Source organism: Canis aureus, chromosome 1 (genome assembly GCF_053574225.1).
Source record: "Canis aureus isolate CA01 chromosome 1, VMU_Caureus_v.1.0, whole genome shotgun sequence".
In the NCBI taxonomy this organism is placed as follows: Eukaryota; Metazoa; Chordata; class Mammalia; order Carnivora; family Canidae; genus Canis; species Canis aureus.
The window spans coordinates 47,246,026-47,263,916 of NC_135611.1; the positions used below are offsets into that span (position 1 = coordinate 47,246,026).

A 17,891-nucleotide genomic window follows, 5' to 3' on the forward strand; every position below is an offset into this window, starting at 1 on the left:
AGATGATGAATGCCCACTAGGAAATTGTAGTAAAACAACAACAAAGTCAGGTCTCCTCCTGTGAAATAAAGTGGTCTTATTTTCTGAAGACTTCTGTGTGTGTTTAGCAAACCGTTGCACTTTGTTGAGGTTCGCTTAGCATCTCCAGCCACAGAGCAGGTGCCTCACAAGGCTAGATGATCCTCTTAGAAGGCCTTGGCACCTTCTTGGCTTTTCACCTAGTGTTCCTCAGAAGAGCTTTTCTTTCTGTTTATAGGACTTAACAGTTTGAAAATGGAATTTTTAGTGTATTTGTCTTTTTGAAGATCTCTTTCTGGAAGATTATAAGCACCTTCAATATTCCCACTATAATGTTGTTTCCTTGCCTTGCATTGCTTTATTATTTTATATCCCAACCATTTCTGTTGTTAGGAAAACTATATTAGGACACCCAAAACAAAACTTTTTTTTTTTTTTAAGATTTTATTTATCTATTCATGAGAGACAGAGAACTATATTAGGACACCCAAAACAAAACTTTTTTTTTTTTTTAAGATTTTATTTATCTATTCATGAGAGATAGGCAGAGACATAGGCCGGGCTCCCTGCAGGGAGCCCAATTTGGGACTCGATCCCAGGACCCTTCAGGAACCTGAGCCAAAGGCAGATGTTCAGCCACAGAGCCACCCAGGTGCCCCTCAAAATAGAACTTTTTACTTGGCCTCATCCTGCCTTTGTCTACCACATGTGCATGTAGTCAGATGGATATAGACTTCATGTTCTGCTTGATTCTCTTTACACCGTGTCATTGATGGTTTTCCGTGATACTGATTTCAGTATACCTTGGGAATTTGGGTCCCACCGGACAATACCAGTCTGCCCTGTTCCCCATCAGCCCCAGGAAGCTGTGACATGGAGAAAGTTATCACTGAGCTGAGTAGGACAGTTCTGACGCAGAAGAGCCGACTGTGTCCACTCAGCGGGTATCTTCAAAACTGGGTTTCTTTGCTTCTTGTGAGTTTATACGTTGTGATAGACACAGAAAATGTGGTCTGGGGCTCAGAAAGTAACTGGAGACCAGGTCAAAGCCTTTTGTTCTCAGAATTGGGAGTGGCTAAAGGTCTGGGACTTAACCACTGAAACTCAAAAGGGCTTCATGTAATCTTCAAAATTGGTCTGTCTTCTCTTAAGTAATTCACTCTTGCAGCCTCATCCTCTGCTGTTCTCATAATAAGGGAAGATAGAACCTTGGCTCTCTGTTGAGTCTTTTGTGAACAGCTGAGAAAATGCTTACACTGTTAATAGCAGAAAAGGCCGTTTCTATAGAATGGATTTCTCTGAATAAAACCCTCGGTTTTCCAGAATAATCGAACATTAAGATTCATAATTTAACAGCACGGAAACTGTGAGGGTTCTCATCCAAATTGCTCTGTGTCCTTGGAAAATTGCTTACTCTTTGAGAATTATTTTTCCTCTAGAAAATGAGAAAATTAGCTCACGTTACTTTGGAATTGGCTTCCAGTTCTAATGTTCTATGAATCTAAATCTTGCTTCAACTCCAGAGCCTTTTAGGTCAATGCAGCCCACTGGATCTGCTACATAACATTTTGGTTATATAGTCAAGGAGGGATTTATTTTAAGGCGTAAATACTGAGTTTAGGTTGATACTAGAAAACATTTAGGATAAGGGGGATAATTTCCATACTCCGTACTTTTTAACTTTGAAACAAGTGCCTGCACATCTGTCCTGTCTGCCCGCCGACTCTCCTTCACCCCAGTGGCCTCTCCCAAATCCCCACTCTGAGGGGTGTATCCTCCTGGCTCCCTTTACTGGCTCCGAATGCCGTGTGCTTAAAATCAGCATCTTGGTACTCTGTGTTCAACTCCAGATTGTTTGCCTTTCTTCCTTGTATTCTCCCTCAGCAAACACTAAATGACAGGAAACGAACGTTTGTGACATATATTGTTCAATTCAACAAACGTCCTTACTTTTACATTTCTCTCGTTGACCCTTTTAGACACGACACAAATGAAGTATTTTTTCCCCTCCTTAATTAACTACTCAGATTAGTAGTAAAACATTAAGCTTACATTTTCTTGTTGCATATTTTTAATGTCTCTGTAAAGAATCCCTTGTGTGTGACCCACAGAGGCCATTAGTCTCATCTTCCATTTCTGTTCCTAACTAGATGACTTTCTTCTGGGTTAGTTTTGTTTTTAAGAGATCTCAGAGGAAGATATCCTACAATCTTTTTTTAAGCCTTTTTACTGTCAGGAACAGCTTCTCCAAAATTGTTATTAGAGATAACAACCAACATTTATTACCGTATCCTGCCTGGGTCCTGTTTGAAGTGGGGTTTTTTGTTGTTGTTTTGCTTTGTTCTTTAATAGAATTAATTTATTTACTTATTTTGAGAGGGAGAGAGAAGGAGATTGACAGCAGGGGAACGAGCAGAGGGAGAATCCCAAGCAGACTCCCCACTGAACATGGAGCCCAATGGCTCCATGGGCTCCATCTCTTGATCCTGAGGTCACGACATGTGCTGAAATCAAGAGTTGGGTGCTCAGCCAGGTGAGCCAGCCAGGCACCCCTGATGTTTTCCCATAGACCGAGTCATTTAATGCTCACAACATGCTTTGTCATAGGTACCATTGTTATTCCACTTGGCAGATGAAAAAACTGAAGCGCAAAGTAGGTAAATAGCTTCACCAAGATACGCACTGGTCATGCCCAGACTCAAATTTAGGCAGACTCGCCCATTTTCTTAATTAATGGGAAGCTGTGACGTTATCCCCATTTTGCAAATGGGGAGGTTAAGTAACAGACCCATGATCCCAAAGCTAGGAAGTGGCAGAGCCAGGGTTCAAACCAAGGGAGACTTGAGAAGCCACTCATATAGTCACTGGTGTGTTGTTTCCCTTGCCTCCGATATACTCTCTCCTGGCTGGTTCATTCACTCAGTGAGCCACTGGGGAAACAAAAGACAAACTACTTGCCTTCGAGGAACAAGGAACATTTTGGGAATATGGGCTTAGAAATACATCAAAGATACTAGAGATGAAAAAAAAACTTTCTATGAAGTTAAGAAGGAAATTTTTAGAAATGTATATTAATACCGTGAAATCTGAATTATTAAATATGCAAATGGAATGAATCCAATCTAAATGTGTGAAAATGTTTAATTGCAGTATATTTTATGAAATAGTACTTTTCTACCTTCAAGCAAGTGCGTACAGTAACTCCCCTTACAAAGGGTTTGCAAGCAGGACCATAGAGACTTGCTTTAATAAATAGAGAGGAGTTATGTAATTGACATCTTAATTATTAATAGATTCAGGGGGAAGAGAGCTGAAACAAATTTCACCTTTATAGCCTTTATATTTCTTAAGAACAAAAACTGTCTTGGTTTTGTGTTCTCTGGAACAGTGTCTACCACACTGACCACAAATATTTTTTGCACATTTGTCACTGATTGCAGAAAATGGGCATCTAGTCTTAACTTTCCTATAAATAAGTGGTATTATCTTGGGCAACTAAATAATTCTGAGTTTAGATTCCCCTCAGTTATCACTCATTTATATGAGAGTGTCTGGCCCACCATATATAGCCACACAGGTTATGCACTGATGTGGCCCTGGATTTATGCCTTAATTTGTATAGCATGTGCCTTTGGAAGCAGGGAACTTTTAAATAGGTTAAGTCTGATGAGACTTTTATTTCTTTTCTAAGATTTATTTATTTTAGAGAGCACGTGCAGACACAGGTGCATGTGTGTACAAGCTGGAGGGGGACAGAGGGAGTGGGGGAGAATCTCTAGTAGACTCCATGCTGGGCATTGAGACCACTGCAGGGCTCGACCCATGACCCTGAGATCGGGACCTGAGCCAAAACCAAGAGTTGGATGCTTAACCAACTGAGCCACCCAGGCTCCCTGAGACTTTTATTTCTAAATTACTTAATAAAAGGTATTTTTTCCAGAATTTAAAGGTTTGGTTTTTTTTCTAAAATAGATGCCATCTGAAATATTCCTTCTCCCTTCATTAAAATACATTTCTCAGTGAATTCAGGAGACTCCAAATCATAGCTAGTTGAAATGTGCAGTTCCAAAATAGTGAATCACACATTAGTAAACCTTACAGCTGTTTTGGTTGAAGAGGAACAATGCATAAATGTCAGTAGATGGTGGACCAGTAAATGCTTGAGAATACGTTATAGGACTATGACATCCTTGGTGTCACCATGACCCAGGATTTCAGCCTCTACTGTTATAAGTCCAGAATCTCCATCTTATTGTGGAATTAAACTAAATTCAGCCTCTCTTCTACAGAGGTGAAATGCACCTGCCACATGGATTCATGTTTCCCCTGGACAGTGCTGCAGACTAACAACACCCTGTTCTTTGGCTTTCCAAAAGCTGGTTTCTATGCAGGTCACTCACTCCCTGTTCGTTAACTCCTTTTTTCTCCTTGAAACCGGTTGTGATACAAGTGACATATTTAAGCCTCCTATTTTATGGTTAAATCAGCAGTACTAGGCAAGTGTCAATTCCACATTCTAAATGGTTCTGTTGTTAAAGAAATATTCCAAATTTCTATCTCACTAACATTGGGGAAAAAACAGAAATTGAAGTAGGTCATTTTACAGTGAAAGATTGTTAATGCAGTCTTCTTTTGATGCTCAAATTTAGCTTTCACATTATAAGATTTCAGCATGAATTTTTCGTAACACCGATAACCACAATTTTTATCAAAACCTGGGAATTTAGGAAGGAGTAAAGTATAAATCAAATGAAAATTTTAAAAAGGGAAAAAAGCCATAAAGTGGCTTTAATTTTGACCAGTGCCACCCTCTTTTACCTCACTAATTAAAATCAACAGTATTCAAGAGTGTGGCTGTTCCCTCCCCTCACTGAAGAAGCCCATCCTGCCACATCATCCACCATCAAGGGCTGTTCTCTACCACAGGTCTTGGTCAGGAGAGACGTGGACAGCAAGAAATAACAGGATGCAGACATTCAGCTTTACATCTTAGCAAGGTGCCTTTTCCGAGGGCTCCTAGCTCTACCATTTTTTCAAATGTTTGGAATGAAAGAGCCTTATTGAATGACAAGCAACAGATGGGTGGAATGGCAGATGGGTGGGGGAAGCAGGTAAGAGCTCTCCCTCCAAGCAGTGCTGTTCCCATGCAGGCGGGCACCAGTCACGGCGTCTCTAGAACCCAGGAAGACTGAGGTGCTCATGCCACATGTGACAGTGGTGACTCAGACACTTCCATTTCTTAGCATAGGGATTTTACTATTTTAGACTGAATTTTTCTATTGAGTTAATATCTTTTTACAGTTTTTAATGCCAGGACTTACTTTTTCTTCTACTTGGTTTGAGAAATAAATTTGAATCTCTTTGCATGCTAAAGTAAAATTAGATCTAAGATGCGATATAGCGAAAGATAATTTAAGTGATTAAGAAGTTATTAATATTGGAATAGTTTCTCTCTCTTCCTTGAAAGCTTCTGTATTGATTGTCAGGGTCCAACAACAGTTACAGTTATTATTTTTTTCCCCATGGCAGCCACATGAAACAGATAATCTTGTATTATACCCTTTTTACAGATGAGGAAAGTGAACATGGGAGTGACAGGTGGCTTTCTGAAGGTCACACATAGCAGACCATTATACCCCTGCTCCCTGGGGGCCTGTGCTCTTCTGCACTCACTGCCCTGGAGTCTGATGCTGGTGTCTGACAGTGCCCTTATGTCCTCTGGGCCTGTATGATGTTGGTCCCAGAGATGACTGTTTCTCTGAAGAGATGCTTCTTCCTGAGAGGCCACCAACATGCACTCAGCTCCCTTTCCTGGAGTAGTTCTCCTCAGTCACCTTCAAGGGATGCCTCCCCTTGCCACTCTGTATAAATCTCCCTCTATGTTCCTTCAGGGTACTTCACACCACATGACATCATCCAGGCTTACTTCTTTGCCTATCTCTTGGCACCAGAATGCAAACTCTGCCTTTGTTCACTGCTGAATCCCCAGCCATTAGTACAGAGCTAGCATGTAAGAGGCCCTTAAGAACGATTTCTAAGAGAGATGAAGATGCAGAGTTCCAGAGACACTGGTACCTTTTTAACCCTGCCTTGATGCTTCACGGGTGTGGGGTTAATGACTCAATGCTCAAGAATTATCTCAGGGAGGCGAAACGAAGGATCATTTTTATCTATTTTTCTCTGTGCTTCTATATTCTCTGCACTGAGCTTGCATTATTGTATAATTAAATTTTTAAAGGGGTCCATTTATGTAACATCTGGAAAAAACTACCAAAAGTGAGACACTGAAGTCATACCATAGGAGAGTAGGTCTTTCCTCCTCTATTCCAAGTTTTGTACAATATGGTTATTTCTCTTACCTTGTGAAGACTTTTTAAAATGCATGCTGATCTAGGGAAAAGATGGTGCCATAAATATCAATTCCAAAAACAAATTATTTGCATTTCCACAAATAGTAGGATTTAATGCAACAGGAGGTAAGTCAGTTTTCATTTTGAAACTACGTTCATGGTCTTCATATCTACTCAATCATTTTCTCTCCAAAGTAGTATCTAAAAGAGCAACATGGTGTTACCAGCCTGTGTAGAGAGCTGGAGTTGAAAGAAGTTGGGGTTGAAATATAATTTTTTTTTTTAATTTTTATTTATTTATGATAGTCACACACAGAGAGAGAGAGAGAGAGAGAGAGAGGCAGAGACATAGGCAGAGGGAGAAGCAGGCTCCATGCACCGGGAGCCCGACGTGGGATTCGATCCTGGGTCTCCAGGATCGCGCCCTGGGCCAAAGGCAGGCGCCAAACCGCTGCGCCACCCAGGGATCCCGAAATATAATTTTTTTAATGTAGAAAAGATCTTACTGAAATATGGTAACCAGCAAATAAATATGTGAAAAATGCTCAAAATCATTCTTCATTAGGGAAATGAAAATTAAAGCCACAATGGTATCCACTACACACCTACTGGAATGGCTAAATTTTTTTTTAATTGATAATATCAAGGATGTAGAGCAGTTAGAACTCATACATTTTTTGGTAGAGTTTCTGATAAAGTCAAACCTGCATGTACCCTACAACATGACCCTCTCATTCCTAGAGCTCTGCCAAGAGAAAGGAAACCTATGTCCACAAGGACCTGTGTGCAAATGTTAGCATCTTTGTTTGTAATTGCTAAAAACTGGAGACAACTCAAGTATCCACAGAATTGAATGCCACTCAGGAACAAAAGGGAACAAGCCACTGATGTGTGCAATAATGTGGATGAATTTGAGAAGTGTGATGCTAAGGGAAAGAAGCCAAACACAGAAGATTACATACTGTATATGACATTGGGGAGAAGGCAAAACTGTAGGGAGAGAAATCAGATCAGTGGTTCCCACGGGTGAGGGAGAGATTGACTACAGTATAGCAATTTTTTTTTGTCATGATAAGAAATATCCCATGTTGTGGTGGTCATAGGACTTACAGGATTGGTATTGTATATAAATTCTATCTGTATAAACATGGCCTAAGATCATATTATGTAATAAACAGTGATAAAAAGTGGCAAACACTATTAACTAAGCAACAAAGTAAATGCATATTTATCCCACAAACATATTTATCATAATATATAGCTCATTATCCATTTTATTTTTTCCTATTCTGGGTAAAGTGTCTGGTCTCTGATGGGGCACCATTTTACCCTCCACAGCATGGGAGAGTGATTTAGAGCCTTGCGTGTAGAAGTGATTCATAAGTACTTGTTGAATGATGATACTGAGAAGCAAAACTTCATCTGTGAGTGGAAACACTTGATAGTTCAATAAAAGCAGTGAGCTTGGAGTATTGATTGTAACTAGCAAGTTTAAATATTCCAGAGTCAGGGACAGAATTACTTGGGATCCTCCTAAAGTAATACCAGTGACTGATAGAGTCTAGCTCCTGCTTCTTCTCTCTGGTGCTTGACTATAACTCCTGGTGGGCTGAAATTTGAATTTATTTGGTGACCAATTTTCTGGAGCTGGTGTGCCAAGATGAACCCACTTGAAAACTGTGGGCTCTTGGACTTGGCTGCAAGACCCGTCCAGCTGAGGTGGGCTGGCCCAGCATCTGCTGCCTTCATTGTGCTTAATGCTCGATCCATCTGTTTTCTGTCAGAGCCAGTGCCAACAAATTACTAATCTATTAGAGAAACATGGAAATAAGATCGCACTTCCCATTCCTGGCTTTTCCTCTCATATTTTGCTTGGCTTACATGTTTGGTTTTTGTTTATTTGGGGGAGAAAGATATGTTATCGAGTAGGCAAGGGGGGGGCATGAATCATTTTTTTCACTCCTTCCACACATTTTCAAAAGACTATGGGGAAAGATCACCAATTATCCATGTTGTTGATAGTATAATGATTGCTGATGGTGGCAGCCATCGTTTATTAGGTGACTGTGCGTGGCACTGTACTAGTCCCCTCATACCTATTCCCCCATCATCATCACTTTACAGATGGCAAAACTAATGTTCAGACAAGTTAAATAACTTGGCCAAGGTCATGCTGCTATTCAGACCCAAATTCTAGAGCCTGCGCTTTGTCCATCGCTGCCTCTTAAGCCATTTAAAGCCTTTAGAAAGCATTTTTATCCAGGCATGTGAGTTTAATGAGGAAAGTCTTTAGCGTTTCAAGGAGAAGAAAAGGGGACTTTGTATTTCTTCTACCAAATAGAGGCCTCTATAATTAGAACATACTCCCTTGACGTGTGCTTTTGAGTGCCAATTCATGGAATCAACCCAACTGATTGAGGAAAATTAGATTGGGAGCCCGGTACTCAATGGGCCTTTCTAAGCACAAGTGCTTGCGTGCATGTATGGGTGTGCATGGTGGTTGTGTTCTAATGCGGACCCCGCCCGGCTGCAGAATGCCGCCGGCTGTGGCAGACCAGCTGCTGAATTGAGCAAAGCCATTGAAACTCGGCTCTTCTCCTTAGCGCACACCATGAATGAGAGGGATGAAGTAGGGTCCCGGCTAACCGAACATCTCAGCCATTTCTTTCTTTTGTGTTCATCAAAATACAGCTCCCAACTGCCAGCTACTCCCAAAGCGCAAGAACCCAGGGTGACAGAGTTTCTCTGTTCCAACCATAAGCAGAGTTCAACAAAATCGGGAACTTTCTTCTCTAACAAAACTGCATTGTGGGCAGAGTCTGCAATAACCATGTCTAAACGCTTGTTTTCTAAAACAAGATTAAAGTGTTATTTCATTTCCTTCGAAAGCAAAGGGTACATATGTTTTCACTGAATAAAGTTTCTTACCAAATGAGTCATTTACCAAGTGGTGGGGGAGGGTGGGAGCTAGTAATCAAATGAATATGTGAATTAATTTTCATTTGCCTTCGAACTGTGAATGAGTTTATTTATTTTTAATAAAAGCAAGAGCCAAAAAAAAAAAAAAAAGCGTCGTGTTTCCTGATGCTCTCAGACTCTCTGGAAATGAGGGCGGGCAACGCCAGTGAGGATGCAGAGGAGAGGTCCTAACTCTGCCCACAGAGAAGCCTTCTGAGGACCATGCTCCAGGAAGGCGTGGGAAGAGGCAGGACGGCCACCCACCCGCTGCACTGCGTCCCTCACGAGCCAGGGAAGCATAAGGTGCCCTTTCCACCAGGCTGGTGTGACGGGAAGACAGACGGGGACCTTATGTGTGGTCCTGCAGGGTGGGAGATGCCAAAACAACTTAAGAACTTTTTATAAAGAACTTGGAAATTGATGAGCAGGGACTGTTTTACCTTTTACTTGGGAACCGTGTAAGTTTATGTCCGTAAAGGCAGAGTACTTTCTTATGAAAAGGCATTTTAAATTTGAGGAGCTAGGGTGGCACCTGAAGGAGTTTACATCAAACCTTCCTGTTCCTTCTATTCTTCTTGGCTTTCCTCTCCATTCCCAGTTCCTGACTCCATTCACCAGCACCAGACTCTGTTACTCCCCTTCAGGATTTCTTTAAGCTTCTAGGGGATGTTCAGGGTCAGAGAAACACGTTGGTCTCTAGGAGGAGCTGGCAGATTATGGCCCACTTTGGCCCACTGTCTTTCAATAAAGTTTTATTGGAACACAGGCACTCTCATTTGTGTATGGAGTGCCTCTGGCCATGTTGGGGCCATGGTGGCAGATTAGTTGAAACCTTCTGGCCTGTACAGGCTAAGATATTTACTGTCCAGCCCTTTACAGAAAGTGTGTTGGCACATGGTCGGTATAACTGGCGACCTTCATACGGTCTGCAATAAATAATACACTTCGTGGACACCCAAATAAGAAAGCTCATGTGATGCACCTAACAGCAAGTACCCAGTCTGTGTTGAAAAGTCCATGGATCTCTTTCAGATTTGTAGGTAATGCAGCTTTACATGTTTAGACTTAAAAAAACCTAGTTTTACAGTTATGAGGGTATGTCACATAAGTATGTTTTTTTCCTTAAGCATTTGAGAGGCCCCACAGTAGTGTTATGTGCTTAGACTCTGAACCATGCACACATGTTACTTGAATGCAAACCGTGCCGTCTCTGCTTATTAGGCACATGACCTTGAGACAGGCTCCTCCACATCCTACGTTTCCAGTTTCTCATCTCTAGAATTAGGTTTATCATCTCTAGAATTAGAAGCCTCTTAGGCTTAATACAAGGATTAAATGAGTTAATACAAAGAATTTGGAATTGAGCTTAGCACATAGTAAATATTAAGTATTTGCTTTTATTATTGTTACTAATCAAATTCAGTTTCTGCTGGAAAACCTAGAGAAGCTCCTCCTAACTTACACTTTGGAGGCCTGGGACACAAGGCCCTGCTGAATCTGACCTCTACTCCTGCCCTGCACAGCCCCATGAAGCTCATCAGTGACTCATCTTGAGTTTTTCTCCTCTCTGGCTGTCTCTTGCCATGTATGGCCTCTCCCCTGTGTATGCCATCCTCTCTTCTGTCACACTTGGCACCCAGGTATATAACCCCTATCATTTTTACATATGTGTTTGCGATACTTTACATGCATAATGTCTTTTAACCCTAACAACTCCTCAGTAGACTTTTTCTTCTCTTATTATCCCTCATACACCACACACACACACACACACACAGTGAGCTCTTGAGTGCAGGAATTGCATTATATTTAACTTTATATCCCTTAGAACAGTTATGTTATTTTGACAAGGAGATTCTTCCAGAAAGCTGTAGGGATTGATTGAGAAACACTAATCCATAGTCTACAAATGCTTTTTACATTTATTTTATTTCAATAATCATTTGTGGGAAGGCAGCATATTTTATTGGTTAATTATATGGGTCCCAGAATCCTTTTGCTTGAGATTGAATCCTAACGTACTAGCTGTTGATTTTCTTCATTTGTAAATGGAATCATGGTCATTTATATGTATTTCGTATGGTTATTGGAGAAGTGAATGAAATCATTGACGCAAAGCACTTAACCCCACTTGGCACACATAGTGTAGTTCTGCAATTACTATTATTGGAATGACATTAAATACGCCTTTAATTTACTCGAATTTAATCTATGTACACTCACTCAAAATAGAAGGCGTGGAAGGAGAGAGAAGACAAGACTACTGGCATAGTCAGGGCCCCTGAAGCTGCTGTTCTCCTGAGTGTGCCCTGGTGTGCACGGGGGCTGGAGGTGCCTCCATGGTTCTTCACTGTTTCCTCAGGCTCTTCCTGCTCCCCATTCCCTGCACTGAATGTCATGGTAGCACTTGCAACCGCAGTTCATAAGACATGACACCAAGCGCAAACCAGCCCCTTTATCAGGGGCTCAAGGGAGCAACAAACACGAAGCAGCATGCCCCCAACACTAGAGAAAAACTGATTATTTTGCTGGACTAATGTTGAGCTTCCACATGACATCTCCTATGGGGTTTGGGGGGATAAATTTTAACCATATGTGCATGATGTCTTACATGTTGCCTTTCTGAACACTTTATCATAACTGTCAAATGTAGTGATGTCATAATGCAGTCACACTGGTGTGTTCTTAAGGACTAGGGGTTGAAATGGTTTTGGTTAAAGGGTAGGAATGGGAGTGTAGGGTGTACTGAAGTGACACTCAGTACTAGCATCCCTTGCCTGTTCATAGATGGTTTTCATGCCTAGCCTGAATGTCCCCTCTATCGTGTGGCTGTCCTGTGTGGTTCTTTGCCTTGGGAATGGGCCAAGAGAGCATGTTTTGACGCTGCCAGCCTTATCGGTGCCAGCGGGGAAGGGTCAATAAGGATAATGACTACTATTCTGTGTTGACCACATTGTTGGACCAGAAGGATTTCCAGTGAATGTCCTCACAAGTCCAGATACTAAGTAAAAGGCTTTAATTTGTGTTTACTTTCTGTTTAGGTAACTACTCCAGACCCCCAACGTATAGCGGGGTGCCCAGTGCAAGCTACAGCGGCCCAGGGCCCGGCATGGGCATCAATGCCAACAACCAGATGCATGGACAGGGGCCAAGCCAGCCATGTGGTGCGATGCCCCTGGGACGAATGCCATCAGCTGGGATGCAGAACAGACCATTTCCTGGAAATATGAGCAGCATGACCCCCAGTTCCCCTGGCATGTCTCAGCAGGGAGGGCCAGGAATGGGGCCACCGATGCCGACCGTGAACCGTAAGGCACAGGAGGCAGCCGCCGCAGTGATGCAGGCCGCTGCAAACTCGGCGCAGAGCAGGTATGCCGTCGGGGCCAGCGGTCTGTGTGCGCCCTGTGAGCGCGTGTCGCGCACAGAGCCACGGCGTCGCCTGGGTCACCCGGGGTGGGGAGCAGCGCAGTGTCGTTCAGCTAGGCCGTTCCTTTGGCCTTGTCACATGCCATCCCGTGATAGTAGAGAAGGAAATGGCAGACCATGGTCCGTGAGACATCAAGGAAGGACCCCAAGTGGGTGGGCAAGTCTATTCTGGGAGCTTATTGAAATGACTGTGACTCGTCCTTGTAACCAGCACCCCAGAGTGGTGGCATCTCTGGGTGGTTCCATTTACAACAGCAGGGTTTAGGCAGGAAAATCTAAAGCCTAAAATATAGGCTTTTAAAATCTAAGCCACTGAAAAAGAACCACCTTCCTTTTTTTTTTAACCCCACCGTAAAAAATCTTTATAACAGAAACTTTGTCTATGCACATATATGTATTGTGTATGTTTGTCTAAATGTTTCTGTGTGAGATTTATAGATTTCATATTCTTATGTTGTATTTTCTTTTTCTGGGCATACCCCTCTATCTGTCCAAACCAAAATGTGGCTAACAGAGCCAAGATATTTCATAAAGCTGAAGTTGATAGAGCAAGGCTTTAGCCTCAGTTACTTACTTATTTTTACTCTTGATTTTTGAAGCTCTTGAAGTAAATATTTAACCTGCTTAAAAATAACATGCTTAATTAAAAATTTATGAGACAGAAGTGAATAGTTTTAAAAGAAGCACTTATAAATGTGTTTTAAATGATGTTTAATATATGTCAAAGTAACATTTTAAAACAAAGCATATTGAAAGCTATGTATGAAAATATGATATCTTCAGAAGAAAAGATAGAAGAATGATTTTTGTCAAAGGGAAAGAAAAATTGTGTGTGTGTGTATGTGTGTGTTATGTTTATATGTGTCCCTTTGTTGTTTTTCCTCTGAAGCTGCTATCTGGGGAATGTTAGGGACCCCTTCAGTCTCACCATTTGCTCCAAATAATAATAAATTTCCCTTGAGGAATCAAAATGAAAGTCAATCATTCTCTCTCTCTCTCTCTCTCTCTCTCTCATCCACATTACAGTTACTTAAAATCTCCTGAACTCTGCACTATACTAAACCGAACCTACACAGGCCTTAGGGAATGTTTTGATAAAAATGTCTGTGAAAAAAAAAAAAAAAAAAAAAAAAAAAACCTGTCCATGAAGACTGGTTTACCTGGTCCAGTTGAAGTTCTGAGTTAGGTTTCCCCGAATTGTCCATTGTTGCAACTCCTAAGGTACTCGCTGTTTTCAGGTGGCAAGTGTGCCTGACTGCTCTGGACACAAGGCCATGGATAGTGACCCCGGGAGGAAGAGACCCAGAGAGATCGGGGCATAATTGTTCACTCTGCTCCCTCTCTGAATCAGCCAAAGTGTCGTTTTCTATAAATTTAACGTGTAGGTACACAGCCGTACATTTTCATTCTCTGCTTCTGATGAGCAGGCCGTTCCAAAGCCTTGCCTTTACGTAGTGCCCATTGTAGCTCTCCGGGCGTTTTAAATGAGGACTGTGTCTTTTTTGGCTTGTACTGATGTCAACGCCACATTGCAAAAGTGTCAGTGGAGACGAGATCTGAGAGTCTCACTTTTCTCTCTTCTTTGCCCTGTCCTCCATCCCCGCAACCCTTTTTTCAAGGACTGATAATCTAGTTGCCCTCCCAGGCAGCTGCATGGTACAGAGTACGACGCCCCATTCCATAGCCCTCCACACCTATGTGTGCACAGAACATAATGTGCAGGGGGATTCATACTTGTCTACAGAACAAATCCAAAGAAGTTGTTCTTCTGTTCTACTTTAGGCCACCATACATTAGGTCGCCTGCTTATCCCAGCCAGTCTGGGGCTGGCGGACGCCCCATGTTTTCTTCCCAGCACCCCAACTATGGCAACTCTCAGGCTCCCATGATGCACCAGCCTGACCAGTACGGGTAGGTAGCAACATACCCTGACTTGCTGCGGGACCTGGGCATTTTTTTTTTAAACTGTTAATGACCATGCCATCTGGCTGCGAAAGGAACACCTAAAACAAGAAAGCAAAAGACCTAAAAGGAAATCCATCCTGGGGGGGGGGGGGGGGGTGTCTTTTTGTTTATTTTTGTTTGTTTCGGGGTTTTTTGTTCGTTTCGTTCCATTGTTTTTCATCCTTATTAATGGTACCGTGGCCGCGTGGTGGAATCCTGCATGCCATTCCCCCAGATCCTGTCTTTGCATGGCTTTGGGCATGGCTTCTTTTCCTTCATGCCTGAGAGGGAAATACAAACTTTTATCTCTGTAAAAGTAATGAAGTCACCTCCTCTGGCCTGATTTGCCCCATTGTTGTCCTTGTGTTGTGTGGGAACTTGTGTTGTACAGCACTGTTATCATGACTGTGTTATTGTCATTCCTGCCCCTACAATGACCTGCTCCTACACACACCCCTGAATTCAGAGTGCAGCGACCTCATTTGACAGGAGATGCACTGCAGGAGACATGGCTCAGGTTATTAATAGGACTTACGAGGGGTTTCATTATATCATCGCTGAGCAGACGTCTGTGCCAAAGATTTCTATTATTTCCTTCTCCCAAGGAGTTTTAGAATATCGAAGTCACCAGAAAAGTGCAACCAAATAACCCAACACAGAATTTGCTTTCTAAACGTGGTGTTGCCATATTAATTACCGATTTCAACACAGGAATTACATACAGCAACAAAAAGTATCTTTATTCTTTGCTACTGCAAAGCTATCTAATAGCAGGCTTTCACCATTTTGAGGTTAGTAAATGCTTTTAAAGTGTATTATTGTTGAGCAATCTATTTAGCAAAAATATTATTACTGATACTGTTTCGCATGTCGTAATAAGATTATCTTGCATAGATTGAATCCTGTTCAGTAGTTTGAGTAGAAACACACCACATTTTTAGTTAAAATAAAACAGAGAACAGTTACCTGGCTTTGTTTGAAGACTAAACGTATAGAACTACTACTTGTTATGAATACATAACAACAAAGAGCCTTCCAATAGTTTCATATTCAGTATACATTTAGACAGCAAGAGCAAATGATAATTTTGCAATCGCGAGTTCTAAATCCTGCAAACACGATCCTAAATGTGGGCCAACAAATACAGAATTTTGTAAACATAATCCTAAAAGCAAAATAACAAATGTAGAATTAGGTAAACACATTTCTTTTGGGAAATTGTCTTTTCCTCGTTTTTCCTTTCTTGTGGTACCTTCAAGGTCACTTCATGAGTCAGTAGGAAAATAACAGTAGGGGGAGAAAAGCATTTATCATCAGCTGCTAATCCATAGGATCTGTCCTTTACCAACTCTGGAGTCCTATTTAGATCCACAAAGCTAGTCTGGCTGTGCCTTGCCAAGCCACATTAAGCAGCTGTGTAAAATGAATTTAAATGGCATGCATCAGAGTAAAATCTCTTCCACTGGGGCAGAAAATCAATGTTAGCTAACCAGCACGAGAAGATCAAATCTGCGTTTCAGCCAGCAGCATCCAGATAGCTTCCTTAGAACACAACACCTCCTCCTTAATTAAAAATAAAAAAAGAAAGATGTTGGAGTTATTCTTTGTAAATCTTGTAAAGCACACTTGGCAAAGGCTCGTCTTTGTGGCCCCATCCCTGTTAGCTCTGAATTTTGCCTTTCATGTCTACAGCATTCTTTCTAAAAAAGAAAGAAAAGAAAGTTTTATTTCTATTTTAAATCTCCTTTCCTTCTCCCTTTGCAGTACACATAACCTGTTGTGCCTTTTTTTTTTTTTTTTTTTTTAGAGCAGAAGCTTGAGTGTGAGAAAACATGTATAGTACATGTTTTAGTGCTCTGGGTTAAGAAATTTGATTTTCAACATGCTTTTGCTTTACCTAACATCTCGTTGCAGCAAACTTGTGTTTTTGCTTTTGTTTTTATTTTCTTCCCCCATGGATAGCTGTGTTGGGTGGAATTTAGGTTGGCAGTTTGAAAAACCAGTTCGTTTACTCAATGTCCATTTCTCTTGTGGGAAAGAAGTGGCTCCAGCCTCACAGAAACACTGTATTCACAGAATTTGTTAAGATGACTTCTTTCCCCAGAGTCCCATAGGGCTCAGAGCCTCTGAAAGAACCTGAAAAAGACAAATTAATGACAAAGTAGTGAGTGAGTGTGTGAGTGTGTACACACATGTGTATGTGCAATTAGAAACAGCTCACTGTGAAAAATGCTGGATTATGGCAATCGTGCCCCAGGTTTTCTCAGCCCGTTGCATGGAAGATGAAACAGAGAGAGCACCCAGGTTTGACTGCTTGGAAGCCATTTTACTAGTTCCCTTGTTAAGGGTGCTGCAACAGGGGTAAAAACACCTGCTGCACTGAGTAAGTTAAAGAACACAGAGAGGACTTGGGGTTTTTTTTTTTCTTTCTTTCTTTTTTACCTTTTGGATAAAGGAATTCCTCATTTTGATTATCAGAGGATTGACAGTAGAATGTGGCGAATCTCATTGTTCGGGTATTAGATTAGCTGAACAACAATAACTAAACATTTGGAATTAATAATTTATAGAGTATTTGTCCTGGATCCTCTACCACCACCTGGTGAAAATGCATTGCTGTGTTTAGTTTTATTTTTTTAAAGATTTTATTTATGTGTTTGAGAGAGAGAAAAAGCACAAGAGAGGGAAGAGGAAGGGGAAAGGGAGAAGCAGACTTCACACTGAGCAGGGAGCCTGATGCAGGGCTTGATCCCAGGACCCCAGGATCATGACCTGAGCCAAGGCAGATGTTTATCCCACTGAGCCACCAGACGCCTCTGCTGTGTTTAATTTAAAGCATTTCTAGTTAAGGTGGAGTTCTTTTGAAATACTGAGAAACAGGTAGAAATATCAAATGATCTTCTGAAAAGCTTAGTTCAGGGATGGCAGGTGACTGTCTGCTATAACACTGTGCTGAACAGAGTTGAGACACTGTCTGCAGAGAAGAGCCAAAGTTGGCCAGAAGTGTTGGAGAGACTTTGGCCTACTGCTTCCTAAGGAAGCACTGCCATGAATCTCAGGCCACACGCACACGTAAGATAAAATTTCCCTCAGGTGTTAGTGTTTTGCATCTGTCCATCCACTCGAGGTGGCCCCTGGTAGTGCCCAACAACTGACATCTCTGCCAAATACAGCCGATTTGTGGATTTGGATATA

The 17,891-nt window shown here is 41.7% G+C and overlaps 1 protein-coding gene across 11 annotated transcripts in view; it reads left to right on the top strand.

The window, feature by feature from the left end:
• The window catches only part of ARID1B (AT-rich interaction domain 1B), a 436,905-nt gene that overhangs the window by 364,724 nt on the left and 54,290 nt on the right, over nucleotides 1-17,891 (top strand). For 6 of the 11 annotated variants that reach the window (XM_077898062.1, XM_077898100.1, XM_077898070.1 and 3 more), the window contains 2 exons: nucleotides 12,368-12,695; nucleotides 14,535-14,663. In XM_077898062.1, the coding sequence (XP_077754188.1) occupies nucleotides 12,368-12,695; nucleotides 14,535-14,663 (457 nt within the window). The remainder of the gene's footprint in view (nucleotides 1-12,367; nucleotides 12,696-14,534; nucleotides 14,664-17,891) is intronic. The other 5 variants (XM_077898090.1, XM_077898130.1, XM_077898109.1 and 2 more) reach the window with 1 other exon arrangement.